The sequence below is a fragment of the Physella acuta genome, unplaced genomic scaffold (genome assembly GCF_028476545.2).
Source record: "Physella acuta isolate Inbredline_101_S28 unplaced genomic scaffold, ASM2847654v3 ptg000781l, whole genome shotgun sequence".
Lineage (NCBI taxonomy): Eukaryota > Metazoa > Mollusca > Gastropoda > Physidae > Physella > Physella acuta.
Window position 1 is genome coordinate 536,220 of NW_026732299.1, and position 26,103 is coordinate 562,322.

Consider the following 26,103-nt stretch of genomic DNA (forward strand, 5'->3'; position numbering starts at 1 on the left):
TATTTGCTAACGAGTCTCATATGCTCGTTTGTCCAACAAATTTCCGCCTGACCACGCCTTCCGCATAATTTCAGTTGAAAATTAACAATTCCAAAAAGCAGAAAAACACGAAGTTTAATTTCAATTTCAGTGTTTGGTGGACTAGAGAATTTAATGTTTTGGAGTTATAAGCTATTCCTTAACTTCTGAACATAATAATTAAGTTCTGTGGTCAGGATGACTTTTGTTAACTATCAAAAATAAAATATACAGATTTAAGTTGACATTATCATTTGAAATATTCGTTGATTTCATCATCATAATCTGACAGAAATGAGAAAAGAAAGACATTTTTAACGAACTTTTATAAACATTTAAACTTTAAACTTAAGAAAACTATCAATAACAATCGATATCTGAGTTTTAGATAAAAAAAATACAAGCATGCTATTACGTTTAAATAATAGTGATTGATGAAGAGTATGAGAATAAATAATGATTGACTAAATAATAGTATTAATGACGTTAATGTATTTTGATTAAGAAATAACATGGCTCTCTTTATGACTAGTACGGTACGAGTACCGTGGTTACAACCGGAAGTATGGGATAGTTTACAAAATGGCTGCAGTTTTAAACAGAAAGTCTTGGGGAGATTTTTATGCAAGAAATAAACATTTACCTGCTGCATTTGACAGAGAACATGCAGCACACGACATCAGCACAAGTGTTTGTATTAATCTCAAATCAATTTCTGCACTATTAAATCCGGTAAGTACACATAATAAACAATTATTGATAATTTATTGGAGAGTAAACATTGTGTTTGAGCCGAGTGAGCTCTCGAGTAGTATCGAGTACTGAGCCAGATCAAGTTAAAACCTGATCATTGATCAGATTTAGTTTGTTTATTTAAATAATTAATAATAGGTATATATATATAGGCCTAATTAAATAAAAATGATTGATAGTTAGGCCTACCTGATCCTACTACAAAATAAATCAGAATCTAATTGTAATTGAATTGGTAGCCTAATCAATAGTTTTTGCCTAAAACTTTTAGGTACAAAAATGGGCAGAGACTAGTAATGTGAAAAAAGTTAACTCATAAAAGTTTCATTAATGTACATGTTTTTAAACAATTGTATCAAAACTTTTCAGTAAAAATTAAAGACTAGCGATGTTTTCATCAGATGCAATCAAACGCATTTACTTAGCAGCCATCTTGTTTGTTTTTTCTTTTGGTAAAATTATAGTTAGAGATTTAGGGGAAACCACCCTAACTTACAGATGGCCACTGTTTATATAGCAAATCATGCTCACAAAAACTGCTGTTTAATTTCTGGCCTATATTGATATATTTAGCCATTGATTTTGGTTTATTATACAGGTATCTATAATATTTGACACAAATATATCACAATGTACTTCTATTAAAGCCTTAACAATGAGGCAACTTTTTCACACTTTACTATCCTCGGCAGATTTTACGCACCTAAAACAATAGATTACCATCTAATTTGTTTCTAGTATATTATTATTATATTTATTCTAATATATTATTACTTAGATTAAGAGAGATTTAAGATTTAAAATTTAAGAGAGGCCTACATGCTCAGCTATATCTGACATCAACATACAACATACCTGAATGATGATAGTCATAGTGAACTGTATTAAGCTATTAGGCTAACTACAACAAACTACATGGTCTAGTCTACTACTAGAATCTAGTACTTAAGTATTAATCTATACCACTTTAATAGTTAGGCCTATACTATACTAAAAGGCCCACCTCCATAAACTTCACTATTTAGTTAAATATTGGCTTTATAGGATATTCTATATCATATTTTTAATAGTTATAGGATTATTCTTTAACACCGGCATATCTAACAGGAGGCTTAAATAGTAAGTAATATACAAAATTATAATTAAGAGAACTCAGTTAACTGTTGAGTAATAGTTAAGTATTACTTGATGGGATGGCATGGTCTAGTGATAGAGCACTAGACTGCTAATCCAAAATTCTCAAATTCAAATCCAGGTTCAAGTCAGCAGAATGTCCCTTAGTTCATCCATCTCTGATGGGTATCTAAAGGGAAAGTAAAAATGGCTGGGAATAGTGCTGACCACACTATCCTTTCACATGCCAAGGTCAGAGAAACAGTTGGACTCTACTTCTCCTTCTTTTTTACTTTAGAGTTAAGTATAATATTTATGCTATTTGTAAATATAGTTTGCCATAGGTTATATAGTTAAGTTATAGTATAAAGTGACTTTATAAATATTATTTTGTATTTTTATAATTAAGTAAGGCTAGAGGCATAGGTCCTAAAGAATATAATAGCCATAGTGGTATAATTTATATTTTATTCTTTAGAGATTCTATACACTATAGCCTATCATATTTATAATTCATAATAATCTATTAAATATAATTTGTTTTTAAATGCTGGCACTTATTATTTTAAAAACAGCAGATCATTTACACTAAGGCTTCTAGTAAATAAACTTAAAAACTGATGCAGTCTATAGCTTAATTGATTTTTTTTTTTTACATTTAGGGCATATCTAGGTCCACTTTACCTTGTGATGCTATTTACAGAAACACTATTTAAAAAAAAAATGGTTAACTTCTTTTCATAAGCAGAGTTTCTTGCATTAAGATGATACATTGAAGAAGCATTATCAATTTATTGGTAGAAACCATATCCCAGATTTCCATTTATTTTTCATCCTTGCAATAACAGCCCTACACAAAGACATCATTACATTTCATCCTTGTCAAATTGTTGCAGTCATTCTTCACACATTCTTGTATTTATTTATCAAACACATATTCTCTTGTGTTACAATTACTCACATGCCTTAACAAAGATTGCACTTTCACTACATAACACTATCTCTATCACTTTCTCTCTAATACACATGGAACAGATACCACTGCCAAGATTATATTTTATGGACAGTTTTTGTCTACTTTCAAAGTAACAGATAATGACATTAAGTATCAGCTAGGATGCCTAAAAATTAAATTAAATTAAAAACACAAGTGAAGAGAGCACCAGACAGCTCCTTAAAATAGAAATATAGGTTAATGCACTCACCCAACTAAAAAAAATCCACTTTACTTCCTTTTTTTTCAACTTCAATAATATTAATAACATACTTAAATATCTAGAGTTTTTTATACTAGTAAAAATGTCATTCAACAAACTTTTACATATCTTTTAATAACTATTTAGTACATTAATCATGAAAGTTATCATCTATCAGTGACCTATTTTAAAGTGTGTAAGAATAAGCATTGAAGAATATCAAATTGAAAATAGCCAATATATCACATAACTAAAATGTCCATACACCAATTTTAGTGACAGTTGCATTCCTTACAATTCTAATTTTTATAATTGTTTAGTTATACATAATTCACGATACACAGCTTAATTCTGACTACATGGCATGTTAGCCTAATGAGCCATAAGTCGCCCGTTAGCATTCATAAAACACTGGACACCATACAAAATTCATACAATCCACTAGATCTAAAGGCCTATAGCACGCTGAGCTGCTAAACTTAATTATTAAACTAAGAATTTTAAGGACGTGATTCAAATGTTGACCATACATTGCAGCCTCGGAGGAACAGAATATAAATAGCTCAGTTCTATTTATAAAATGTGAGCAGGGGATTATCGACGTGAGCTTTTTTAAAGTTCAACTTTAAATTAATGATGACTTACTTCCCTTGCCTCATGCCGCTGAGCATAATCTGATATAGGCGTGGTCGTCTGTTTACAAGTTAGATAACTCCTCGCGTCCGTGATACATAAAATATATTTTTTTAAATTATCACAGTTTTACAGGTGTTTGTCGGCTGATTATTAAAGTGTTAGTTTCCGTTCTTTCACATGTAGCCTCCATGTTTTTTAAACCTTACGTTAGATGCCACGCGAGGACGATAAGCGTGATGGTGCACATAGTAGACTCGGTGTGTGTAGCGCAAATGGGGTGGTTTATATTATATGTTATGTTTAACTTTTACTGTAGTTGTACAGAGGTTTGGAATGGCCAATATAGCGGTATATTTTTGCCCAAAATTCTTTTATTTATGATGGTTGGATGATTAGCATTAGTTGACAAAGCTGTCTTCTTAAAAATAGTAACATGGGATTTTACCAACAACCACGAGATCTTAATTTGTAAAAAATCACACACTTTGTTTAACGTCAAATAATTTCGTGGTTTATGGTTAAATTTGAAGCTTCCCTCTCACGATTGGACACAGGCAAGTATAACGTGCCCTGCATAGCGACGTGACCAACGTGTCCTGCATAGCCACGTGACCGTGTCTAAAGTACAGCTTAAAAGCCCACCAGTTTACGGGTATCGATATTATCGAGGTAAACATGAATCGATCGGGCAATCACACCATGCCGACCTGAGGTATAAAAGTCGCTGGCTGGGACAGGCAATGGCATTGTGGCTTGTGAATCTGTGTTTGTTCTAGTGGAGTTCTGAGACGTGCACAATACTTTCTTTGTTTGCGTTGGATGTGTCAAACAGTCCTGTCATTCTTTCACAACTTCTCACAGTTTCTCTCGTACTTATCTCTCATTTAATACTCCCCTTACTCCCTCTCTTAAATATATATATATATATATATATATATATATATATATATATATATATATATATATATATATATATATATATATATATAATATTCGATTGGCTGTTATTTATTACGACAGAAAATCGATTGTATTTACGGCCCCAGAATTGATTATTTTAATGAAAAGGCAACACTGAATCATCTTAGGAGTTCGTTGTTTATAGTTCTGCAACTTAAGCACATAGTTGAACACCAGCTTAAACACAAAGCCCAACACCAACTTTAACACAAAGCCCAACACCAACTTTAACACAAAGCCCAACACCAACTTTAACACAAAGCTCAACACCAACTTCAACACTGTGTTAAACACCAACAAGGACACAAAGCTCTCTAAATAAACGCGGCAATTTACACTTTTTTGTCGGTGGTTTAGTTATGTTTATCGGCCAGTTTGTATTGATGTAACTTCTGAGCATTCATCCCATTGTTGTGGATCACAGCCGATGGAGGTCTTTAACCAGCTACTCCACCTTCTTCTACTCAGACTTCTCTGCTGTTTCTTTTTTCCGTGGCTTGGTTCCCAGCTGTCTTCACATCATCTACCCATTTCATCCTTTTGATAGTTTTCTCTTTGGGTTTTGGTTCTAGCCCTACACCACACACCCTTCTCTGTAGTTTAACAACCCGCCCAGATGACCCAACTATCGCAGTCGTCCGTTCTTAATTTCATTGTTTTCATGTTTTATGAAACCCGGATATTGTAATAGGTTTACTTTTTTTTTCGAATTTTCGGTTTCTAATTGTCTCTCTCCCACTGAGAAGTTTCTCAGAGATACTTGTGCTTTACGGTTCAGTGTTTTAGGCATAGATTTAGTGTGACTTCAACAAATTGTGTAATACATTGAAGTTAGTGAATCAGCTGTTATTTTTATTATTTAAAAAAAATTGGACCCCCCCCCCGTTTTAATAAGAAAACATGTTATACGGTTTGTGAGACGTATAATGATCACTTGTCCAGTGAACTAGATCATTTCCCATAATGATTTGGTGGGCCGGGCCTGGCCTAAGGCTTCAGGTTATGTGCTACACTTCGGGTCTCCTGTTTGCCTGTGGTGTAACTACACACACAAATAACATCAATCGATGTCGTGATGAGGTTAGCCTGACTTGGGGCGGCGGCACCTCAAAACTCCAGTGAATGTTGCCTGTGTTGAAGAGTAAATAATTTAATGTGATAAGAGGTTAGCATTGTAAGCATTGTCAAATATAGCAGAGGTTAGCATTGTAAACAGTATCAAATCATCCCATTATTATGATCGGCTTATTTACAATCAATATTTACGCTCATATATAAAAAAAATCAAATGTTAACACGAAGCAGACTAGACTGTAGAAGGAAATGTTAGCCAGAAGACAATGAAGCAGACTAGACTGTGGAATCAAGAGTTCGTTAAAAAGCTTAAGGCCTGCGAACAAGTTCAATATCCTCTAACACACTTGTGTAGGAAAAAATGTGTCATTCAAGGAGCACGTGTCGTGTTTCGTTCTATTCATGGCCTGCATCAAGAGACAATCCACTCAGTTTTTAAGGTGAAATATCAATATTAAAAATAGGGGTAGGCTACTTGTCTTGTGGGCGCTCCAACGTGGTTATAAAAAAAGTAAACTAAGAGAGGTAACCCATAATATTAGATTGTTTACCCTTTACAGAGTTTCTTCCCGTTCTTCATCCATTTTTGCGCGGGGGGGGGGGGGGGTCGTGCTGCACCTGAACATCCTCACCGGAGAGACGCCAAAAGAAACACTGATTACAGATACTTTTTTTTGTTATAGAATTCCGATACAATCTGTTTTTATTTCCTCAGCTGGAAGAGTTCAACATCCACTACCAAGTCTTAGTTTCCCTCTATGACGTCACATACAGGCAGTTCTTTGGGCGTCAGTGGAAGGGGCCAAGGGTAGCAGCAAGGGGAGATAAATTACAGTACAGTAAAGTAAGATTTTATGTTGTACAGGAAAATTTGGTTTTATGTTGTAAAGTAAAGTTAGAATTGGTCATATGTCGTACAGTAAAGTAAGATTTGGTTTTGTGTTGTACAGTAAAGTTAGAATTGGTCATATGTCGTACAGTAAAGTAAGATTTGGTTTTGTGTTGTACAGTAAAGTTAGAATTGGTCATATGTCATACAGTAAAGTAAGATTTGGTTTTTAATGTTACAAAAATGTAGGTTTAATTTTTTATTGAATTGCATTGCTTTAATTTACCAAAGTTAAAATGATATATTTGCAGATCCATATCATGCAATCTCAGTGTCACATTCTGTCAGTGTCACATTCTGTCAATGTCACAGCCTGTCAGTGCCATAGTCTGTCAGCATCACAATCTGTCATTCTCACAATCTGTCATTCTCACAGTCTGTCAGTGTCACATTCTGTCAGTGTCATGTCCACACTAGCACCTATGACAGTGTTTTAACTATCTTGATATTTTGTTTTCAGAGTGTTTACTTTCACACTAGCATCAACAATGTCAGTGTTCTAACTATATTGATATTTTGTTTTCAGAGTGTTTACTTTCACACTAGCATCAACAATGTCAGTGTTCTAACTATATTGATATTTTGTTTTCAGAGTGTTTACTTTCACACTAGCATCAACAATGTCAGTGTTCTAACTATCTTGATATTTTGTTTTCAGAGTGTTTACTTTCACACTAGCATCAACAATGTCAGTGTCATTGCTGTGGTGGAGGTGGTTGCCCACACAGTTGCGGCTGATGGGCGACCCCACACAGTGTCGTGTGGCTGGGGTTTTCTGCGACCTTTCAGCCCAGATGGGGAGGTACCAGACTCTTCACGAGGGGCCATCCCCCAGAGGTAAGCTTTAAAAAGATGATCAATCCATTCAGAAGAAAATAGGAACTGAAGTGAAATACAGTGATTTAAGGAGGTGTAGAGAGGTCATTAGAAATGTTAACTGTGAGCAGAGATGCCAAGAAATTTGTTTACTTTTTTAGGGGGGTTTAAACAATAATAAAAACAATAAATGAAAGATTTTGTAAGTATGGTATGTGCTGGTTGACAATATGTTTGATCAGACTATAAGTAACGTGACTTGCTCATTAATGTTCCCAGAATCCCTTTATACTACGGAACTCCAAGGGCTTTATATTTTCTTGATGACCCCATTGAAAGTAAGTGATTAGCTGTTCTTTATTGTTTGACCAGTAATTAATTATGATCTTTATTGGTGGATCAGCAATTAATTATGTGATATTGGTGGATCAGTAATTAATTATGCAATATTGTTGGAGCAATACAATACAATTTGAGCAGTCTAGCTGTCGGCTTATATTTTAGTTTTTTTTTAAAATCGGAAAGCTGTTGACTTAACAAAAAATAATCTACTGCATATTTGTAATATATTTTATACAGTTTTACCTGTTTCACTAATGTGTCAAATTTTTCTCGCTTAAAGATAATCCACTGCTTAAAACAATAGAAAAATGTGAACTCAGTTGTTCAGTTGTCTCCCATAAAGTCCTAAGGGGGATAATGCACCTTTTGCCAGAAAACACATTGGTGGATTCTAATGATGTCATACCTGGCATTGTGGATAGTCATGGTAAGTACTTTCTACATCTTTTTTTTTTTAATTAATCGTTAACTATTTGTAAATAAATTTTTTTTTTAATATGTATTTGATATGGTTGAAAATGCTAACTTCTGCTATATTTGACAATGCTTACAATGCTAACCTCAGCCTATATTTGACAATGCTTACAATGCTAACCTCTGCCTATATTTGACAATGCTTACAATGCTAACCTCTGCCTATATTTGACAATGCTTACAATGCTAACCTCTGCCTATATTTGACAAAGCTTACAATGCTAACCTCTGCTATATTTGACAATGCTTACAATGCCATGACCCATCAGGTCCAGACAAGCTGAAGAGGCCTGAACTCTTGAGACTTGTGCCCATTGTCATTGATGGCCTGGTCATCCAACTCCAGCCCAACGTGGAGAAGTTTGAAGCTGAGCTTTGTGAGCTGATGACAGAAGACAGAGCCCTAAGAGAAAACAGGCAGGCTGACAACATGCAGATCTCCATAGTGGAGAGAAGGCTGCAGGCAAGTGCTTTAAATCTAATACACAAGAGAGGCACATTTTAAAAGGCTATATTATATTGGTAAAGGTAAAATAGCAAACTTGTTTTTCTGATGCTTTTATTTTTTAAACAAAGTATATTTTTACTTTATGAATTTGTTGTCTCCAATCAGGTTGGTGTCCACAATGGCTGGTGTTATATTGATAAACCAACAGTCTACCATCTTGAAAAACAGACAGGCAACATGAGCAAAAAACCTACAGCCAGCCCCACTGTAAGACGCAGCAGTAAATTTCATATAAGGCGCAATAGCACCGGCTCATCAACGTAAGTCTACGATGTACTGTGATACGTCTTACTATCTCACATTTGTACTACATTTATAATGTTCATAAAGTTCTATATATAGCTTTAATATTATGACTTAAACATGCATGTTTATAAAACTCACCTTATGAATTGGTTGTAATCTCTATAAAACTCACCTTATGAATTGGTTGTAATCTCTATAAAACTCACCTTATGAATTGGTTGTAATCTCTATAAAACTCACCTTATGAATTGGATGTAATCTCTATAAAACTCACCTTATGAATTGGATGTAATCTCTATAAAACTCACCTTATGAATTGGATGTAATCTCTGTAAAACTCACCTTATGAATTGGATGTAATCTCTATAGAGCTGGAACAAATGCAAGTGCTGTGTTGATGTTGAAGAGTAAAATAGAAATACCTGACCTCCCAGAAGATCCTTTATGTGCCGTAGTGTTTGATCTGGAGTATGTGATTGGGGAACCTTTGTCAGCCTTAGACAGAAAGGTTAGATTTATGTGCTGTTTGGGTTTAGCTTTTAGGAAAGGTATTTACTGATCTTCACAATTTTTGAAATAACAAATGTGCATTTTGTTAACATTCAGATTTCACTTTTTTTTTTACTTTGACCAAATGTTTATTTAGAGTCTAACCCTATGTTATTTACTATTGTCCAGCAAACCCATAGCCTGACCAGAGCTTACACCCGTACAGTCAACATTCGCTGGGCTGCCTGGGCCCCGCTGATTGACCCCCACACAGAAGAAGTTCACGTTGCTCTGATGGGCGGACCTCTCAGATCTCCAGATGATGCTCTTGTCTACAAAATACCCACTACAGCTCTGCAAAATGAGCAAACGTCTGCTGGGGTTATTGCATTCAGATGGGCTAAAGATGGGGTACAGAAACAAAATTTTTTACTTTTAAAAATTATCTGAAATAAATACTTTGGATGTTTTTTGTTAACAGCCTTATTGAGAAATGTAAGACAAAATGTAGATTGAATGTTGCTTTGATAGAGCCTTACATGAACCATTTCTCATACAATATATATTATTTGTGTACGAATGTAGGAAGCAATTAGTGCTGGTCCAGTGACCCTTGCTGTGCCGACCTATCGCCCTCAAGGCTCAGCCGTGTCAGTACGTAGTGATGTCAGTGAATCTCTAATGTATGAGACAGGTGCTGCAGGTGATTACCCAAGCAGGAAGCCGCCATCTTGGAAAAACAGGTTCATACCATTTGTTTCACTTCACTTATTTTTCCTGGAAAAACGTGCTCATAAGATTTGTCTTATTTACTCAGTTTTCCCCAGCTAAAATGTTTTCCAGAAAACAGACAAAAATGTAGCATTGTTGATGATAATAGTAATTTATTATAACCATTTACTTCCTAGTAAAAATACCAATATTGTTAATACATTTTTCTTACTTAATCTCAACTTGTTGGAAGATCAAAGATTTTTTAGACCATAAAACAGAAATACATAAGTAACCTTCAAAATTAGATATAAAAACTCCAGACAGTACTTCTTTATTTACATTTCTTAAATTGGAAAACTAAACTGTAAGTTTAGTAGAGTACTTTTTCTGACCTGGTGGACCATATGGCTGATGAAGTAGAGTTCATCTGCTACTTCCACCTTGGGATATGTAGGTATTGTATGGGCATTATAATGTCATCCCACACACATAACTAGGGCTTTTGCACAGTTAACTTTCCTTTATTGAAACAGCTTACAGCAAGAATTATGTTTAGAAATCTCAGCTTACAGAAAGAATTATGTTTAGAAATCTACCTCTGGGTATAAAACCCCCACACTGCTCTTTATTGATACAAAACCCTCAGTGTTATCTGCTCTTTATTGATACAAAACCCCCTACAGATTTAAGTAATTGTGGTGTATTAATCCAAGTATTTGGTTGCCAACTTGCAGCATGCATCGTCAGAGTGTTATCTCCACCAAAAGTCACCAGAGCTTGCCTGCTATAACTGTGTCTAACTCCGCTGCTTACATTCAGAATGGGTCAGCTATAAATCAGTTTTCAGCTCTTTATACGGCTGTGTGTTTTCATTTTTTGGTGTGACAAACTTGTTTAACTTTAGACTAGACATTTCTGGCTTTTATGTTAATAATAATTTAATTTGTCCTTATTTCTTCAAAATGTTTACATCGAGGCACATCTTTATGTTTTTGCTTGACTTCCAAACACTCATTTAAATTTTTTGTATGGTGACTAATGTGTAGTGGTTTTAGAAACAAAAAAATCACAACTAATAACAGATGATGCATGCACTTTTGTTCAAATTAAAAATGAACTGCTATTAGTTATATAATAATTAAATTAACACTATTAAGTTCTCACATCAAGATGCAACTAAAAACCATTCTAATTATAGTATTTGTGTCCTAACTTTTGCAATAGCTTTAGGTAGATGTTTACTGATTTCAATCAACTGTTTCGGGCACCTTGCTTTCTTCACATCAAAAAATTGTAATTCATTTTTATATTTTTTTCAGCTCCTCTGAAAGTCCTTATTATCAGGAAGATTTTGAACTTTTAATGGATACTGACCAAGGGACATGTAGTCCTTTTAGCAAAAACAATCCCTACATACAAAAGTGAAATTTAACATAGAAATTCAGTTGTGTTCAATATATACATTTTTAGCGCCTACATTCGAAATTGATTTAATTTTCTATATTGGTTTGTAAATATTTTGTTTTACTTTGCAGATAAATAATCTGAAAAAAGTACTTGATTCAACTAATTTAAAAAAATTAATTTAATAACTAAATTTTATTCAATAGCTTGCTGTGTAAAGTTTAAAGCAAATTGTTTTAAAAACATTTTTAAAATATTAAAGCTTGAACTTGTTTTCTCAAGTGAAGACAGCTTAAGTACTTTTCTCATTTTTTAAATTATGTTTTTGTTGGCTCTTCTAGCTGTTTTTATTTTTGTTTTTTTATAAACTTTACTAACCAACAAAATTGAAATATAGATATAATCTAATCTTAAAATATCCTTTTATTTATATGACTATCACTCAACTAGAAGAAAAAGAAAAGATTAATAATACATAATGGTAGAAATTCCTTTAAAATTATACAAGTTAGATCATCCTAATATAATATTTTCTTACTGACTGGTCTAAATGAGAACTAATAAGACACAGTGACAGCCCTCAGATATTGTGAGTGAAATATTTCCCTACCCCACAGGCAGTCAACCCTCCCACCTCAAGTCCCTGTGGTTGCCATGAACGCCAACCCTATCCCTCAGATATTGTGACTGAAATATTTCCCTACCCCACAGGCAGTCAACCCTCCCACCTCAAGTCCCTGTGGTTGCCATGAACGCCAACCCTATCCCTCAGATATTGTGACTGAAATATTTCCCTACCCCACAGGCAGTCAACCCTCCCACCTCAAGTCCCTGTGGTTGCCATGAACGCCAACCCTATCCCTCAGATATTGTGACTGAAATATTTCCCTACCCCACAGGCAGTCAACCCTCCCACCTCAAGTCCCTGTGGTTGCCATGAACGCCAACCCTATCCCTCAGATATTGTGACTGAAATATTTCCCTACCCCACAGGCAGTCAACCCTCCCACCTCAAGTCCCTGTGGTTGCCATGAACGCCAACCCTATCCCTCAGATATTGTGACTGAAATATTTCCCTACCCCACAGGCAGTCAACCCTCCCACCTCAAGTCCCTGTGGTTGCCATGAACGCCAACCCTATCCCTCAGATATTGTGACTGAAATATTTCCCTACCCCACAGGCAGTCAACCCTCCCACCTCAAGTCCCTGTGGTTGCCATGAACGCCAACCCTATCCCTCAGATATTGTGACTGAAATATTTCCCTACCCCACAGGCAGTCAACCCTCCCACCTCAAGTCCCTGTGGTTGCCATGAACGCCAACCCTATCCCTCAGATATTGTGACTGAAATATTTCCCTACCCCACAGGCAGTCAACCCTCCCACCTCAAGTCCCTGTGGTTGCCATGAACGCCAACCCTATCCCTCAGATATTGTGACTGAAATATTTCCCTAACCTACAGGCAGTCAACCCTCCCACCTCAAGTCCCTGTGGTTGCCATGAACGCCAACCCTATCCCTCAGATATTGTGACTGAAATATTTCCCTTCCCCACAGGCAGTCAACCCTCCCACCTCAAGTCCCTGTGGTTGCTATGAACGCCAACCCTATCCCTCAGATATTGTGACTGAAATATTTCCCTACCCCACAGGCAGTCAACCCTCCCACCTCAAGTCCCTGTGGTTGCTATGAACGCCAACCCTATCCCTCAGATATTGTGACTGAAATATTTCCCTACCCTACAGGCAGTCAACCCTCCCACCTCAAGTCCCTGTGGTTGCTATGAACGCCAACCCTATCCCTCAGATATTGTGACTGAAATATTTCCCTTCCCCACAGGCAGTCAACCCTCCCACCTCAAGTCCCTGTGGTTGCTATGAACGCCAACCCTATCCCTCAGATATTGTGACTGAAATATTTCCCTACCCCACAGGCAGTCAACCCTCCCACCTCAAGTCCCTGTGGTTGCCATGAACGCCAACCCTATCCCTCAGATATTGTGACTGAAATATTTCCCTTCCCCACAGGCAGTCAACCCTCCCACCTCAAGTCCCTGTGGTTGCTATGAACGCCAACCCTATCCCTCAGATATTGTGACTGAAATATTTCCCTTCCCCACAGGCAGTCAACCCTCCCACCTCAAGTCCCTGTGGTTGCTATGAACGCCAACCCTATCCCTCAGATATTGTGACTGAAATATTTCCCTACCCCACAGGCAGTCAACCCTCCCACCTCAAGTCCCTGTGGTTGCCATGAACGCCAACCCTATCCCTCAGATATTGTGACTGAAATATTTCCCTTCCCCACAGGCAGTCAACCCTCCCACCTCAAGTCCCTGTGGTTGCTATGAACGCCAACCCTATCCCTCAGATATTGTGACTGAAATATTTCCCTTCCCCACAGGCAGTCAACCCTCCCACCTCAAGTCCCTGTGGTTGCTATGAACGCCAACCCTATCCCTCAGATATTGTGACTGAAATATTTCCCTACCCCACAGGCAGTCAACCCTCCCACCTCAAGTCCCTGTGGTTGCCATGAACGCCAACCCTATCCCTCAGATATTGTGACTGAAATATTTCCCTTCCCCACAGGCAGTCAACCCTCCCACCTCAAGTCCCTGTGGTTGCTATGAACGCCAACCCTATCCCTCAGTACATGTTTCCCATGCCCGCCATGACGGTTGCCCAGCAACAGATGATGTCAGTTAGCAGCATGTACCCAAACATGTACACACCAACCAATGGACTCTATCCTGTGGACATCAGGCACATGCAAGAGGTTCATTTTTTTTTTCTGATATTGATCAGTTCATTCACTTAGTCAAATTTTAATTTTTTGTGTTAACAAGGGAGAATACTGAGGAGCAATGTTTTAAAAACTAATTTCTAATGCTTCTAGACCTCAGCAGCAACAGAGTTACGAGACCTGCCATTTACCCCAGTCCATGCACTAGTACTTGCTGAAGGCTCACACCCCAAAGGGTAATTTAAGTTTCTGGTTGATTATCTATTGCATTTCTAAAGATACTTTATAAAATCATTTTTTTAACTAGATTAAATTACACCGTACATGTAAAGTTCTGACATTTATTTATGGAGTTTTTCATTTCAAGTCATGATTGAATGTAAACATGATCTCCCTTGTTTATCGGTTGTCTTGTTTTTAAAACAATATTTTTTTCTAAAAAAATAAGGGTTATATATTTATAGTCCACTATAGTAGTAATAGTAGTATTGTTGTGCAGTTCTGTGAGGTTTTCTGTCACTTAAAGATTTAACATATAAACATAGCTAATGAGACAAATGTTTTTTTTATAGATCCTTAGATTTATCGTTTTACATAAAATAATTTACAAATTATTTATATTATTTAGTATTAACACGTTTTTTTGTTTTTATAATAGTGGTAGAGGGCTTTCAAGAGCTGCATATGCTCGACTTTATGCTGCTGGATTCCCTCCCCTGTTGGACCGTAATGGAGACCCACCAGAGGTCATAGATCCACATGGACAGCATTTGGTCAGTTTGGCCAGAGAACAGATGGACCCCTTGCAAGCAAATGAGGTCATCTTTCAGTTTTTGGCATTCACTAGGTAAGAAACATTTGTTTGAATTAGCAATAAAAAAATATATTTATTTTTCTACCTTAAGAAATTAAAATGTTGTGCTAAGAGGATATTTTTCCTGATAACTTATCAAATTTTGTTTTGATATTTACTTCAGAGAGCCTATATTAGATATAAAAGCAGCACAAGGCGCAGTTCAACCTTCAACTGTTTTTTTCACATTCCAATTCTACCGATTTCCACAAGTCACAACAGAGAGGTCAGCTATTTTTTGTTTGCATTTAATTAGGTAGATCAGTTGCCTAGATTTTAATATAGTAAAACTTCAGTTTGTGTGTTTAGGAAGAGCAAAGGGCCTTAACTTGGGTGTAGAAAATGGTATTTACTTCCTGTCTACTTCCTGTCTCAAAATAAATCTTTACCCTTTTAATTCCTGCATACATTTAATGAAACAATTTTTCAAATTTCATAGAATGCTTTTGTCCAAGCCACAGAATGACTTGTCATCACACCCTAGTGCCATGCCATTTGTTCTCCAAAGGCTGAATCCAGATGGTTCAATTATGGAAGGCCCCCCAGGACTTGAAGTTAGTTAACTTTATTGTACGAATTCTAGATTTATCAGTATCATTGTCTAATGTTATCGTTAGTACAGTATGAATGATAAACCAAAAAATGTAAGAAAAATTTTAAAACATCCATTTTGTTTCATGTTTCATACTGTTATTCCTATTTAAGCATTTTAAAAATAAAAGCTCACTCTTTTGGTTTTAGGTAAAGTATCCAATTGATCCAACTTTTTTAAAACCTGGAGAAATCAGTTTGTTTTGGAAACATCTCTATCGTCAAACTATGCACATTGATGTCTGGGATGGAGATTCTTTACTGCTGATTGGCTCTTGTTCTGTAGAGCTTAAGGTACAGTCAGATCATATGCTTGTATGAATGTTAAATAGTGTCAGAAACAAAGAAATCTGATAGTAATTACATTTTCAAAACAAAGGGTAACTTAGAATATGCTAAACTTATTTCCAAGAAATTCACTATTTTCATGGAAAGCTTATTATTTATTTTAAGTAGCTTTGAAACTATATGCAAATTAAAAGGCTTAAAATTATTTTATTTAAATTTATTAAAAATAATTTTTTTCACAAAGTTGCAGAATTAACAAGTTACAAAACTTTTTTTAATTATGCTGCATTAAAAAATGACAAAAATATTTTTCCATACATGATGTTCTCTATGACTAGTACTTATTCCGTGGGGGTAACGAAGCTGTTCAGACAACCTTTGAACTTGATGTGCTAGCAACAGAGTACCAGGAAGACTCAGGGGCCCTGACGGGTGAAATTGTAAGAGGTGGGAGCATCCGTCCTGTGGGGGTCAACTGTCTCAACCGTGGCCGTCTTCACTTCAGGATTGCTAACATAGGCTACCCCGTGGACAAGAAAAAATCTGGTTAGTTTAGTCACACAGTTTTTATCTTTAGTCAAGTTGAGTTAACATGTAGTCTCACAATTTTATTCTTGCATTAAAATGTTTCCACAAAAGTTTTCTTGTTAAGATGTAGTCACACAATTTTATTCTTGAATTAAGATGTGAAAATTTGATCAAAAAATGGTAGTAAAATGTTCATATTTTAGCAGACCTCATCCCTGTAGCAAGTAAAACCCAGGTCATTGTGTCACAGACTGCTGGGAATTCTTCCTATAAAGGTGGAAGTCTAACAACAGTTATACCCCCTACTGGTATGTGGTATCAGGCACACACTTTCTTCATTTAATATGTTCTTGTTCACTTATTTTCATTATCTTCCTTTTGATGTTGAATAATTTTTATATTGATAATGATTTTAAAAAATGCAATTGATTAGTTTAAAAAATCATGATTTGACATAAAAGACAAAATACTTGTATTCCAGGGACTAGAAAAGTGCGGGTGGCAAGAGCCAAACACCTAGCAGAAAACAGTGAGGTTGCATCACTGCTGTTCTCAGAGCAGAGAAAGCTGGAGGGGCTGGGTGATGAGGAGGTGATGCCCAGGGAAGGAGATGCAGAGCGACAACGAAAACTTGCGAGGCTGCAAGCTGTCAAGGCAATAGAGCAAAATGAAGACGATAACAAAGCTGTAACAACAATCATTGTAAGCCCAATATATCTATGTGCACATTTTTCTTGGCATTGCTGTTGTACAATCACTTAACATAACTGTCACAGGTTGATGAAAATATTTTAGTATTTCAATCCTGGTATATTACACTGTGCATACTTTTAGTGAATTAACCATGATATGTCTTATTACTTTTTGGATTTATGAGAATTTATTTCAATAACTAGCTGATCCAATCACATTTTCATCAATCATCATTTCCCATTCATGCCCAAGACACATGGGGCAGATGAAGTAGAGTTAATCTGTTACAATAAACTTAGCATATGAAGGGATAATGTGGTCAGCATTATGCCCAGCCGCCTTTGTTTCCCTAACTTGTTAGGTACCCATCAGAGCTGGGTGGACTCAGGGACGTTCCCCTGATTTGAACTTAATACTCATTATTAACAGTCTAGCTCTCTACCACTAGGCCACTCCATCCCTATTTTCTCATCAATAAAAATAGACAATTTTTTATCTTATAAATTAAATTTTTCTATTTTTTGTAACCAGGGTTACAGGAAGGAAAAAACAGAAAGAACACGAGACTTTAAGACCATGGATATCTACAGGAACCAAACAAAGCGTGAGGGAATCATCAACATGCTGAGCACCTCTATAACCACTGAGCACACTATATTTCCCTCCTTTGGCACAGTTGAGTTTTTTGAGTTTGTCCTGAGGAACCCATTTAATCAGGAAACTACTGTCACAATAGAAATAAATGACCAAGAGCTCTTGTAAGTATTCTGGCAACCTGCTTCATCCTTTGTTTGATCATTTAAAATGAGTGTAATATGTTCAGATTTTAGTTATATAGCTAAAGAAAAGTGATTTCTTTTTGAGGTCTCGCAGCATTCTTTGATAATCTAGCTTGGCTCATCCAAACTTTGATAATCTAGCTTGGCTCATCCAAACTTTGATAATCTAGCTTGGTAACTGATGCTCATACAAACTTTGATAATCTAGCTTGGCTCATACAAACTTTGATAATCTAGCTTGGCTCATCCAAACTTTGATAATCTAGCTTGGTAACTGATGCTCAAACAAACTTTGATAATCTAGCTTGGTAACTGATGCTCAAACAAACTTTGATAATCTAGCTTGGTAACTGATGCTCAAACAAACTTTGATAATCTAGCTTGGTAACTGATGCTCAAACAAACTTTGATAATCTAGCTTGGTAACTGATGCGCGTGAGTGGAGACATTACAAACAGCTCTGCCAGCTGACAACCCCAATAGAGGAAGGCATGTTTACATCAGCTAGCAGTGATCAAAGCAAACCACAGATTTTCTTGAGGGCTAAAGAGCAGGTCAACATTCCATTGAAGTTCCAGACATTTAAAACAGATATGTCCGTCCAGCCTCAGGTGAGGGTATAGTTTCATTTTGTAGGTGTGTCTAGTCAGGTGAGGGTATAGTTTCATTTTGTAGGTGTGTCTAGTCAGGTGAGGGTATAGTTTCATTTTGTAGGTGTGTCTAGTCAGGTGAGGGTATAGTTTCATTTTGTAGGTGTGTCTAGTCAGGTGAGGGTATAGTTTCATTTTGTAGGTGTGTCTAGTCAGGTGAGGGTATAGTTTCATTTTGTAGGTGTGTCTAGTCAGGTGAGGGTATAGTTTCATTTTGTAGGTGTGTCTAGTCAGGTGAGGGTATAGTTTCATTTTGTAGGTGTCTCTAGTCAGGTGAGGGTATAGTTTCATTTTGTAGGTGTCTCTAGTCAGGTGAGGGTATAGTTTCATTTTGTAGGTGTGTCTAGTCAGGTGAGGGTATAGTTTCATTTTGTAGGTGTCTCTAGTCAGGTGAGGGTATAGTTTCATTTTGTAGGTGTGTCTAGTCAGGTGAGGGTATAGTTTCATTTTGTAGGTGTGTCTAGTCAGGTGAGGGTATAGTTTCATTTTGTAGGTGTGTCTAGTCAGGTGAGGGTATAGTTTCATTTTGTAGGTGTGTCTAGTCAGGTGAGGGTATAGTTTCATTTTGTAGGTGTGTCTAGTCAGGTGAGGGTATAGTTTCATTTTGTAGGTGTGTCTAGTCAGGTGAGGGTATAGTTTCATTTTGTAGGTGTCTCTAGTCAGGTGAGGGTATAGTTTCATTTTGTAGGTGTGTCTAGTCAGGTGAGGGTATAGTTTCATTTTGTAGGTGTGTCTAGTCAGGTGAGGGTATAGTTTCATTTTGTAGGTGTGTCTAGTCAGGTGAGGGTATAGTTTCATTTTGTAGGTGTCTCTAGTCAGGTGAGGGTATAGTTTCATTTTGTAGGTGTGTCTAGTCAGGTGAGGGTATAGTTTCATTTTGTAGGTGTGTCTAGTCAGGTGAGGGTATAGTTTCATTTTGTAGGTGTGTCTAGTCAGGTGAGGGTATAGTTTCATTTTGTAGGTGTCTCTAGTCAGGTGAGGGTATAGTTTCATTTTGTAGGTGTGTCTAGTCAGGTGAGGGTATAGTTTCATTTTGTAGGTGTGTCTAGTCAGGTGAGGGTATAGTTTCATTTTGTAGGTGTGTCTAGTCAGGTGAGGGTATAGTTTCATTTTGTAGGTGTGTCTAGTCAGGTGAGGGTATAGTTTCATTTTGTAGGTGTGTCTAGTCAGGTGAGGGTATAGTTTCATTTTGTAGGTGTGTCTAGTCAGGTGAGGGTATAGTTTCATTTTGTAGGTGTGTCTAGTCAGGTGAGGGTATAGTTTCATTTTGTAGGTGTGTCTAGTCAGGTGAGGGTATAGTTTCATTTTGTAGGTGTGTCTAGTCAGGTGAGGGTATAGTTTCATTTTGTAGGTGTGTCTAGTCAGGTGAGGGTATAGTTTCATTTTGTAGGTGTGTCTAGTCAGGTGAGGGTATAGTTTCATTTTGTAGGTGTGTCTAGTCAGGTGAGGGTATAGTTTCATTTTGTAGGTGTGTCTAGTCAGGTGAGGGTATAGTTTCATTTTGTAGGTGTCTCTAGTCAGGTGAGGGTATAGTTTCATTTTGTAGGTGTGTCTAGTCAGGTGAGGGTATAGTTTCATTTTGTAGGTGTGTCTAGTCAGGTGAGGGTATAGTTTCATTTTGTAGGTGTGTCTAGTCAGGTGAGGGTATAGTTTCATTTTGTAGGTGTGTCTAGTCAGGTGAGGGTATAGTTTCATTTTGTAGGTGTGTCTAGTCAGGTGAGGGTATAGTTTCATTTTGTAGGTGTGTCTAGTCAGGTGAGGGTATAGTTTCATTTTGTAGGTGTGTCTAGTCAGGTGAGGGTATAGTTTCATTTTGTAGGTGTGTCTAGTCAGGTGAGGGTATAGTTTCATTTTGTAGGTGTGTCTAGTCAGGTGAGGGTATAGTTTCATTTTGTAGGTGTGTTGATTCTGGTCAGGTGAGGGTATAGTTTCATTTTGTAGGTGTGTCTAGTCAGGTGAGGGTATAATTTCATTTTGTAGGTGTGTCTAGTCAGGTGAGGGTATAGTTTCATTTTGTAGGTGTCTCTAGTCAGGTGAGGGTATAGTTTCATTTTGTAGGTGTGTTGATTCTGGTCAGGTGGGAGAATAGCTTATAGTGTAGATACAAGAATCAAGTGAAGTTTCTTTGTTTTACCCATGGTTTGAAATTTCCTGTAATAAAATTTGGGGTTGAACCTAAAAGTGAGCATCATTTTTCAGGGTCCCTCCAATCCATTCAACAAAAATACAAGACAATCTCAACAAGACAAATCTCTGGAGTCAAGAATCATCAGGGCAAGTACTTTCTAAATCATACATTTTTTTTACTGCTACTCCTGCAAGATAAGTTTTTTTTTACTGCTGTGTGATTGTTTTTTAACTGCTACATGTCTCAGTTGTTTTACTGCTGCTACATGGTAATGTTAGTCATGATGTATTAATTTCTTTATTAGGTTGCTTTCCGGTCTGAGGAAGGTAAAGCTGTTGCCATTCTGAATGTGAGAGTGGAGCCACAGCCACACGTGGTGGATCAGACTTTCAGGTTTCATCACCCAGAAAATTCCTTTCTTAAAAAGTCTGTCCGCCTCCCACCCTTCCAGACCTTGCCAGGTGAGCTCAACTTGTCACCGTCTAATTGAATCAAGACATGTAAACATTATGTCCTGTAAAGTTATATTGTAATACTATCACTCACACAACCAACTTGTCAGTCTAATTGAATCAAGACATGTAAACATTATGTCCTGTAAAGTTATATTGTAATACCATCACTCACACAACCAACTTGTCAGTCTAATTGAATCAAGACATGTAAACATTATGTCCTGTAAAGTTGTATTGTAATACCATCACTCACACAACCAACTTGTCAGTCTAATTGAATCAAGACATGTAAACATTATGTCCTGTAAAGTTATATTGTAATACCATCACTCACACAACCAACTTGTCAGTCTAATTGAATCAAGACATGTAAACATTATGTCCTGTAAAGTTATATTGTAATACCATCACTCACACAACCAACTTGTCAGTCTAATTGAATCAAGACATGTAAACATTATGTCCTGTAAAGTTGTATTGTAATACCATCACTCACACAACCAACTTGTCAGTCTAATTGAATCAAGACATGTAAACATTATGTCCTGTAAAGTTGTATTGTAATACCATCACTCACACAACCAACTTGTCAGTCTAATTGAATCAAGACATGTAAACATTATGTCCTGTAAAGTTATATTTTAATACCATCACTCACACTATCTCATTGGTTGAAAGTTTATAGAAAAACACAAAACTTCACACTCTCACACTATCTCATAGACTTGATGTGCTGAGATATATTTTATTGAACACAAAACTGCACTCTCTCACATAATCTCATATGTCGACAGTTTATAGAAATTTTAACACAAATCTTCACTCTCACACTATCTCATAGACTGGATGTGCTGAGATATATTTTATTGAACACAAAACTTCACACTCACACTATCTCATAGATTTGATGTGCTGAGATATATTTTATTGAACACAAAACTTCACACTCACACTACCTCATAGATTTGATGTGCTGAGATATATTTTATTGAACACAAAACTTCACACTCACACTACCTCATAGACTGGATGTGCTGAGATATATTTTATTGAACACAAAACTTCACTCTCACATTATCTAATAGACTTGATGTGCTGAGATATATTTTATTGAACACAAAACTTCACACACTCACACTATCTCATAGACTGGATGTGCTGAGATATATTTTATTGTGCCCACAGGTGGTCCAGTAGGTGGAGCTGGTCTCAGCCAGGTGTTTGTCAGGTGTAGTGACCCCAATGTCATCTTGGACTGTAAGCCTACCCAGCCTGGGGAACCCCACGATATCTTTATGAAGGTTTTAATTTCTGATTGATTAAATATGCTGCTTTAGTTGTTAAAGTGAACTCTCAAATGATGTATGATTAAATATGCTGCTTTAGTTGTTAAAGTGAACTCTCAAATGATGTATGATTAAATATGCTGCTTTAGTTGTTAAAGTGAACTCTCAAATGATGTATCTGTTGCACACTGTAGACTCACTGAGCGTTCATTTTCATATATTACCTAGCTTTTATATGTATATTACCTAGTTTTTATATGTGTATTACCTAATGTTTGTATGTATCTATCTAATAATAATCTATATGTCTTTTGAATTTAGGTAGCACTTGGAGCCTCCCCTCAGATCAAACGCTTCTTTGTATGTGCATACATTGATCCGTATTTGTCTCAGCCCGCCCAAATATGGCAGTGCTATGTCCACGCGCTTCAGCGCGTTGATGTCACCTGCGTAGAAGGCCAGACTTCAAGATTAGCTTTACTCCTAAGGTAGTCATTCATTTTTAGTTTACTTTCATTTATTATTGAGCCTATCTAAGAAAGCGTAGCTTAACTCCCTTTTGTACCAGTTGTTTTATTTAAAAATTGTCATTCAAGAAATATAAAAAAATATTATTTTGTGTAACCACAGAGGTACTCAAGCATCAAGGGTGGTGAAATGTTTCACCTCTCACCCACTGGAGTTAAAAATAGCACCAGAAGAACCCTTCATCCTAGCAGCAGGAACTGTTCATGAGCTGAATGTGGCTGTGAGACCCATCCGCACTGGAAGCAAGTTCTTTTACATCAATGTGGTAGACATTGAGTACCACCAGCTGGTCAGGTCATGGCTCCTCTGTGCCAGCTGCAGATCTCCCATTGTCTCCAGAGCTTTTGAGCTGACACTGCCTGTTGGAGGGGGGAGGAACAGCTCTAAAAGGATCACATACACAAACCCTTACCCTGTTACTAAAAGATTCCAGCTGCTCTGTGACCGTCCTGATCTGCTCCATTTTAAAGAGTCCTTGCTAGAGATAGAAGGTGGGGGTTCCCGCCCCATCTGCCTCCAGTTTCTGCCTGTGATGCAGCCTGGAGTCTTAGAAATCATGGTCTTTATCAATGATGAGGAGGATAAAAATGAGGAGACATTTAGGGTTACTGCTACTTACAAATTTTTGTAATATCATAATGTATTTTAACCAAACATAGTGTTTTATTAAATAACATGCCAGGTAGATTATTCATTTTTCTTTCCTTATAATATATACCTAGAGTAAATAATATAGGCCTACAGTGTTAGAATATTATATTTCATATATTTTGTAGGTTTTTATTTATTTTGCTATTAAAACTCTTGAAAAGAGTAGTAATTTATTTATTCAATTTATTCAATTACGGTAACAAAAGTAGGCACTGAGGCCTTTTTTTCACAAAATAGCCTTCATAGTAAATATATGTAAGATAAAAAGATTGATTCAATTTTAATATTTTATGAAAACAGGATATGTATTTTCATATTTACTTACAATTTCAGATGTAAAAGTATTTCATGAAAAGTTTTGCATACAAATGTTTTTAATACGTTAACATGCTTACTTGTAAGTTTTACCCTAATACTAATGTGTAAATAAATGTTGTTCTCCAATGGCTGTAGATAAAGGGTAACAAGAAACACTTTACATTATCACTCTGCTAATTCACTTTTGATTTGATTATGTTAAGTTTTATAACATAGTAATTTTGAGGTAAAAGGTAAAAAAATAAATTTGCTTTTGTCCTATGGAGAAAACTTTTCGAAACACAGATTTAAGATTTTTAACTGTATTGAAATTGAAAATATGACTCATTTTTTGTTGAATGTTTTATTAAAAGATCATATCAAAGCTCATACATTTTAAAACTTATTTTTCTTTTTAGTTTTTCTATTGGACTATTAAAAAAGTTGTACTGGCAAAAAAAAAAATAATCAAATGGTCAATAGTTAGTCAGGTAGTCTGCTGCATTTTAAAAAGTTTTGTTTTAAACTTTTTTTTTATGTCCGTGATTTTACAGCACCTCAATGTAGTAATAAAAATGTATAGTAAAATAAAAATGTGCAAACAAATTTTTAAATCTTATATGTGCCTTAACTCCGTCCATTTGTTAAATGTGTTTACATTTTAAAGTATCAATGTCTTCTAGTTTTTATATTGTCATTTTATTTAGATTACTATAAAAAGTTTATGTAAGATTATATTATAGTCTATTGTATTCGCAAATAAAAGATTACATTGATAAACAATTTAAGACTCAAGTTTTTTTTCAAAAGTTTGAACAATATCCACTTTTGTATTATAATTTGTTCTCTAATCTGGAAAAACAAACAAATAAACTTGTCTCTGGCAGCTTTATGTAACAGGTGTATTATTTCATTTCTGTTTAGAGACGACATAAATGTTTCTAAAGTTCTTTGTTATTTAATTCACTTTTATTTTTATTGATGTAAAATAGATTTATTAATTATGTTTTCCAGTGATGGTAGGGAATTTGAGGTGTAATTCCCTATATTTAAAAAATCGTTTCTGCAAATGATTTAAACAATAATATTTCTATAACACAAATGGTAAGGTATACTTTAAGCCTTAATGACAGCGTAGCGGGGGGTGGGTGGTGCGGACCGCACCGGGTGACACAATTTGGGGGGGGTGGGGTGACACCAAGGCAAAAAAGAGCAAAATATATACAGAAAAGTTATAATTTCACTTAATTAAAAGAGTAATTAGAGTGAATTAAATAGTCTTTTAAGAGCAAAGTTGACATATTCCAACACCATGAAGTAAACCTGCTAATGATAAAGAAAACATGCTACATCCAGCTGAATTTATAACCGAATATAGATACAAATTGTTAGTATTATCTGAGCAGAGTTTAAAGCAATATATATATACACATACTTACAAGTGTATATGGAATATATATATATATATATATATATATATATATATATATATATATATATATATATATATAAATTTTTTTTCTTACGGTGGTGGTGGTGGGGGGGACGACACCATTAGTTGCCGCACCAGGTGACACCCAACCTCGCTACGCCACTGGCCTTAATGATTAAGGCTCCTTATGTGTAAACATACTGACCTAAGATCAGGATGCTGCTCTTCATGATGTCCATTGGTGTCATTCATCGCATAGTTTGGTGAAGAGAGAAGACCCAAAACAACTCTAATATACTAGTGTTTCCACGATCTAGACCTACACACCTGAGTGGTGAAACTTTTCATAAGGGTTTTGTCAACATGTGCATTTTCAAATGTGTGACCTTGTTTTCTTAATATGAGTTATTTTTTAAATGTAAACAAAGCCGGTGCTATATTTCTTGGATCTTAGTTGTTGGGGAATGGATTTGTCCACACTGCCGCCCAGATGCTCTAGGGCATGTTGTATGAAAGCATTGAGTGTACTTTATTACACTATGTAATATGTAGATAGAACACTCCTTA

At 36.0% G+C, this 26,103-nt stretch overlaps 1 protein-coding gene across 1 annotated transcript; it reads left to right on the top strand.

Annotated features, from left to right (window-relative positions):
* Nucleotides 1–591: 591 nt before the first annotated feature.
* LOC131950829 (nephrocystin-4) lies at nucleotides 592–24,886 on the top strand. Its single transcript, XM_059313042.1, has 27 exons — nucleotides 592–750; nucleotides 6,466–6,594; nucleotides 7,298–7,476; nucleotides 7,735–7,793; nucleotides 8,078–8,224; nucleotides 8,541–8,734; nucleotides 8,885–9,039; nucleotides 9,395–9,533; nucleotides 9,704–9,925; nucleotides 10,100–10,257; nucleotides 10,963–11,052; nucleotides 14,224–14,410; nucleotides 14,531–14,613; nucleotides 15,036–15,224; nucleotides 15,355–15,456; nucleotides 15,670–15,784; nucleotides 15,972–16,115; nucleotides 16,448–16,655; nucleotides 16,841–16,945; nucleotides 17,119–17,339; nucleotides 17,862–18,088; nucleotides 18,528–18,720; nucleotides 20,959–21,033; nucleotides 21,192–21,348; nucleotides 22,528–22,643; nucleotides 22,950–23,116; nucleotides 23,259–24,886. The coding sequence occupies exons 1-27, from the start codon at nucleotides 601–603 to the stop codon at nucleotides 23,785–23,787; spliced, it is 4,440 nt and encodes a 1,479-aa protein (XP_059169025.1). The 5' UTR covers nucleotides 592–600; the 3' UTR covers nucleotides 23,788–24,886.
* The last annotated feature ends 1,217 nt before the right edge of the window (nucleotides 24,887–26,103 follow it).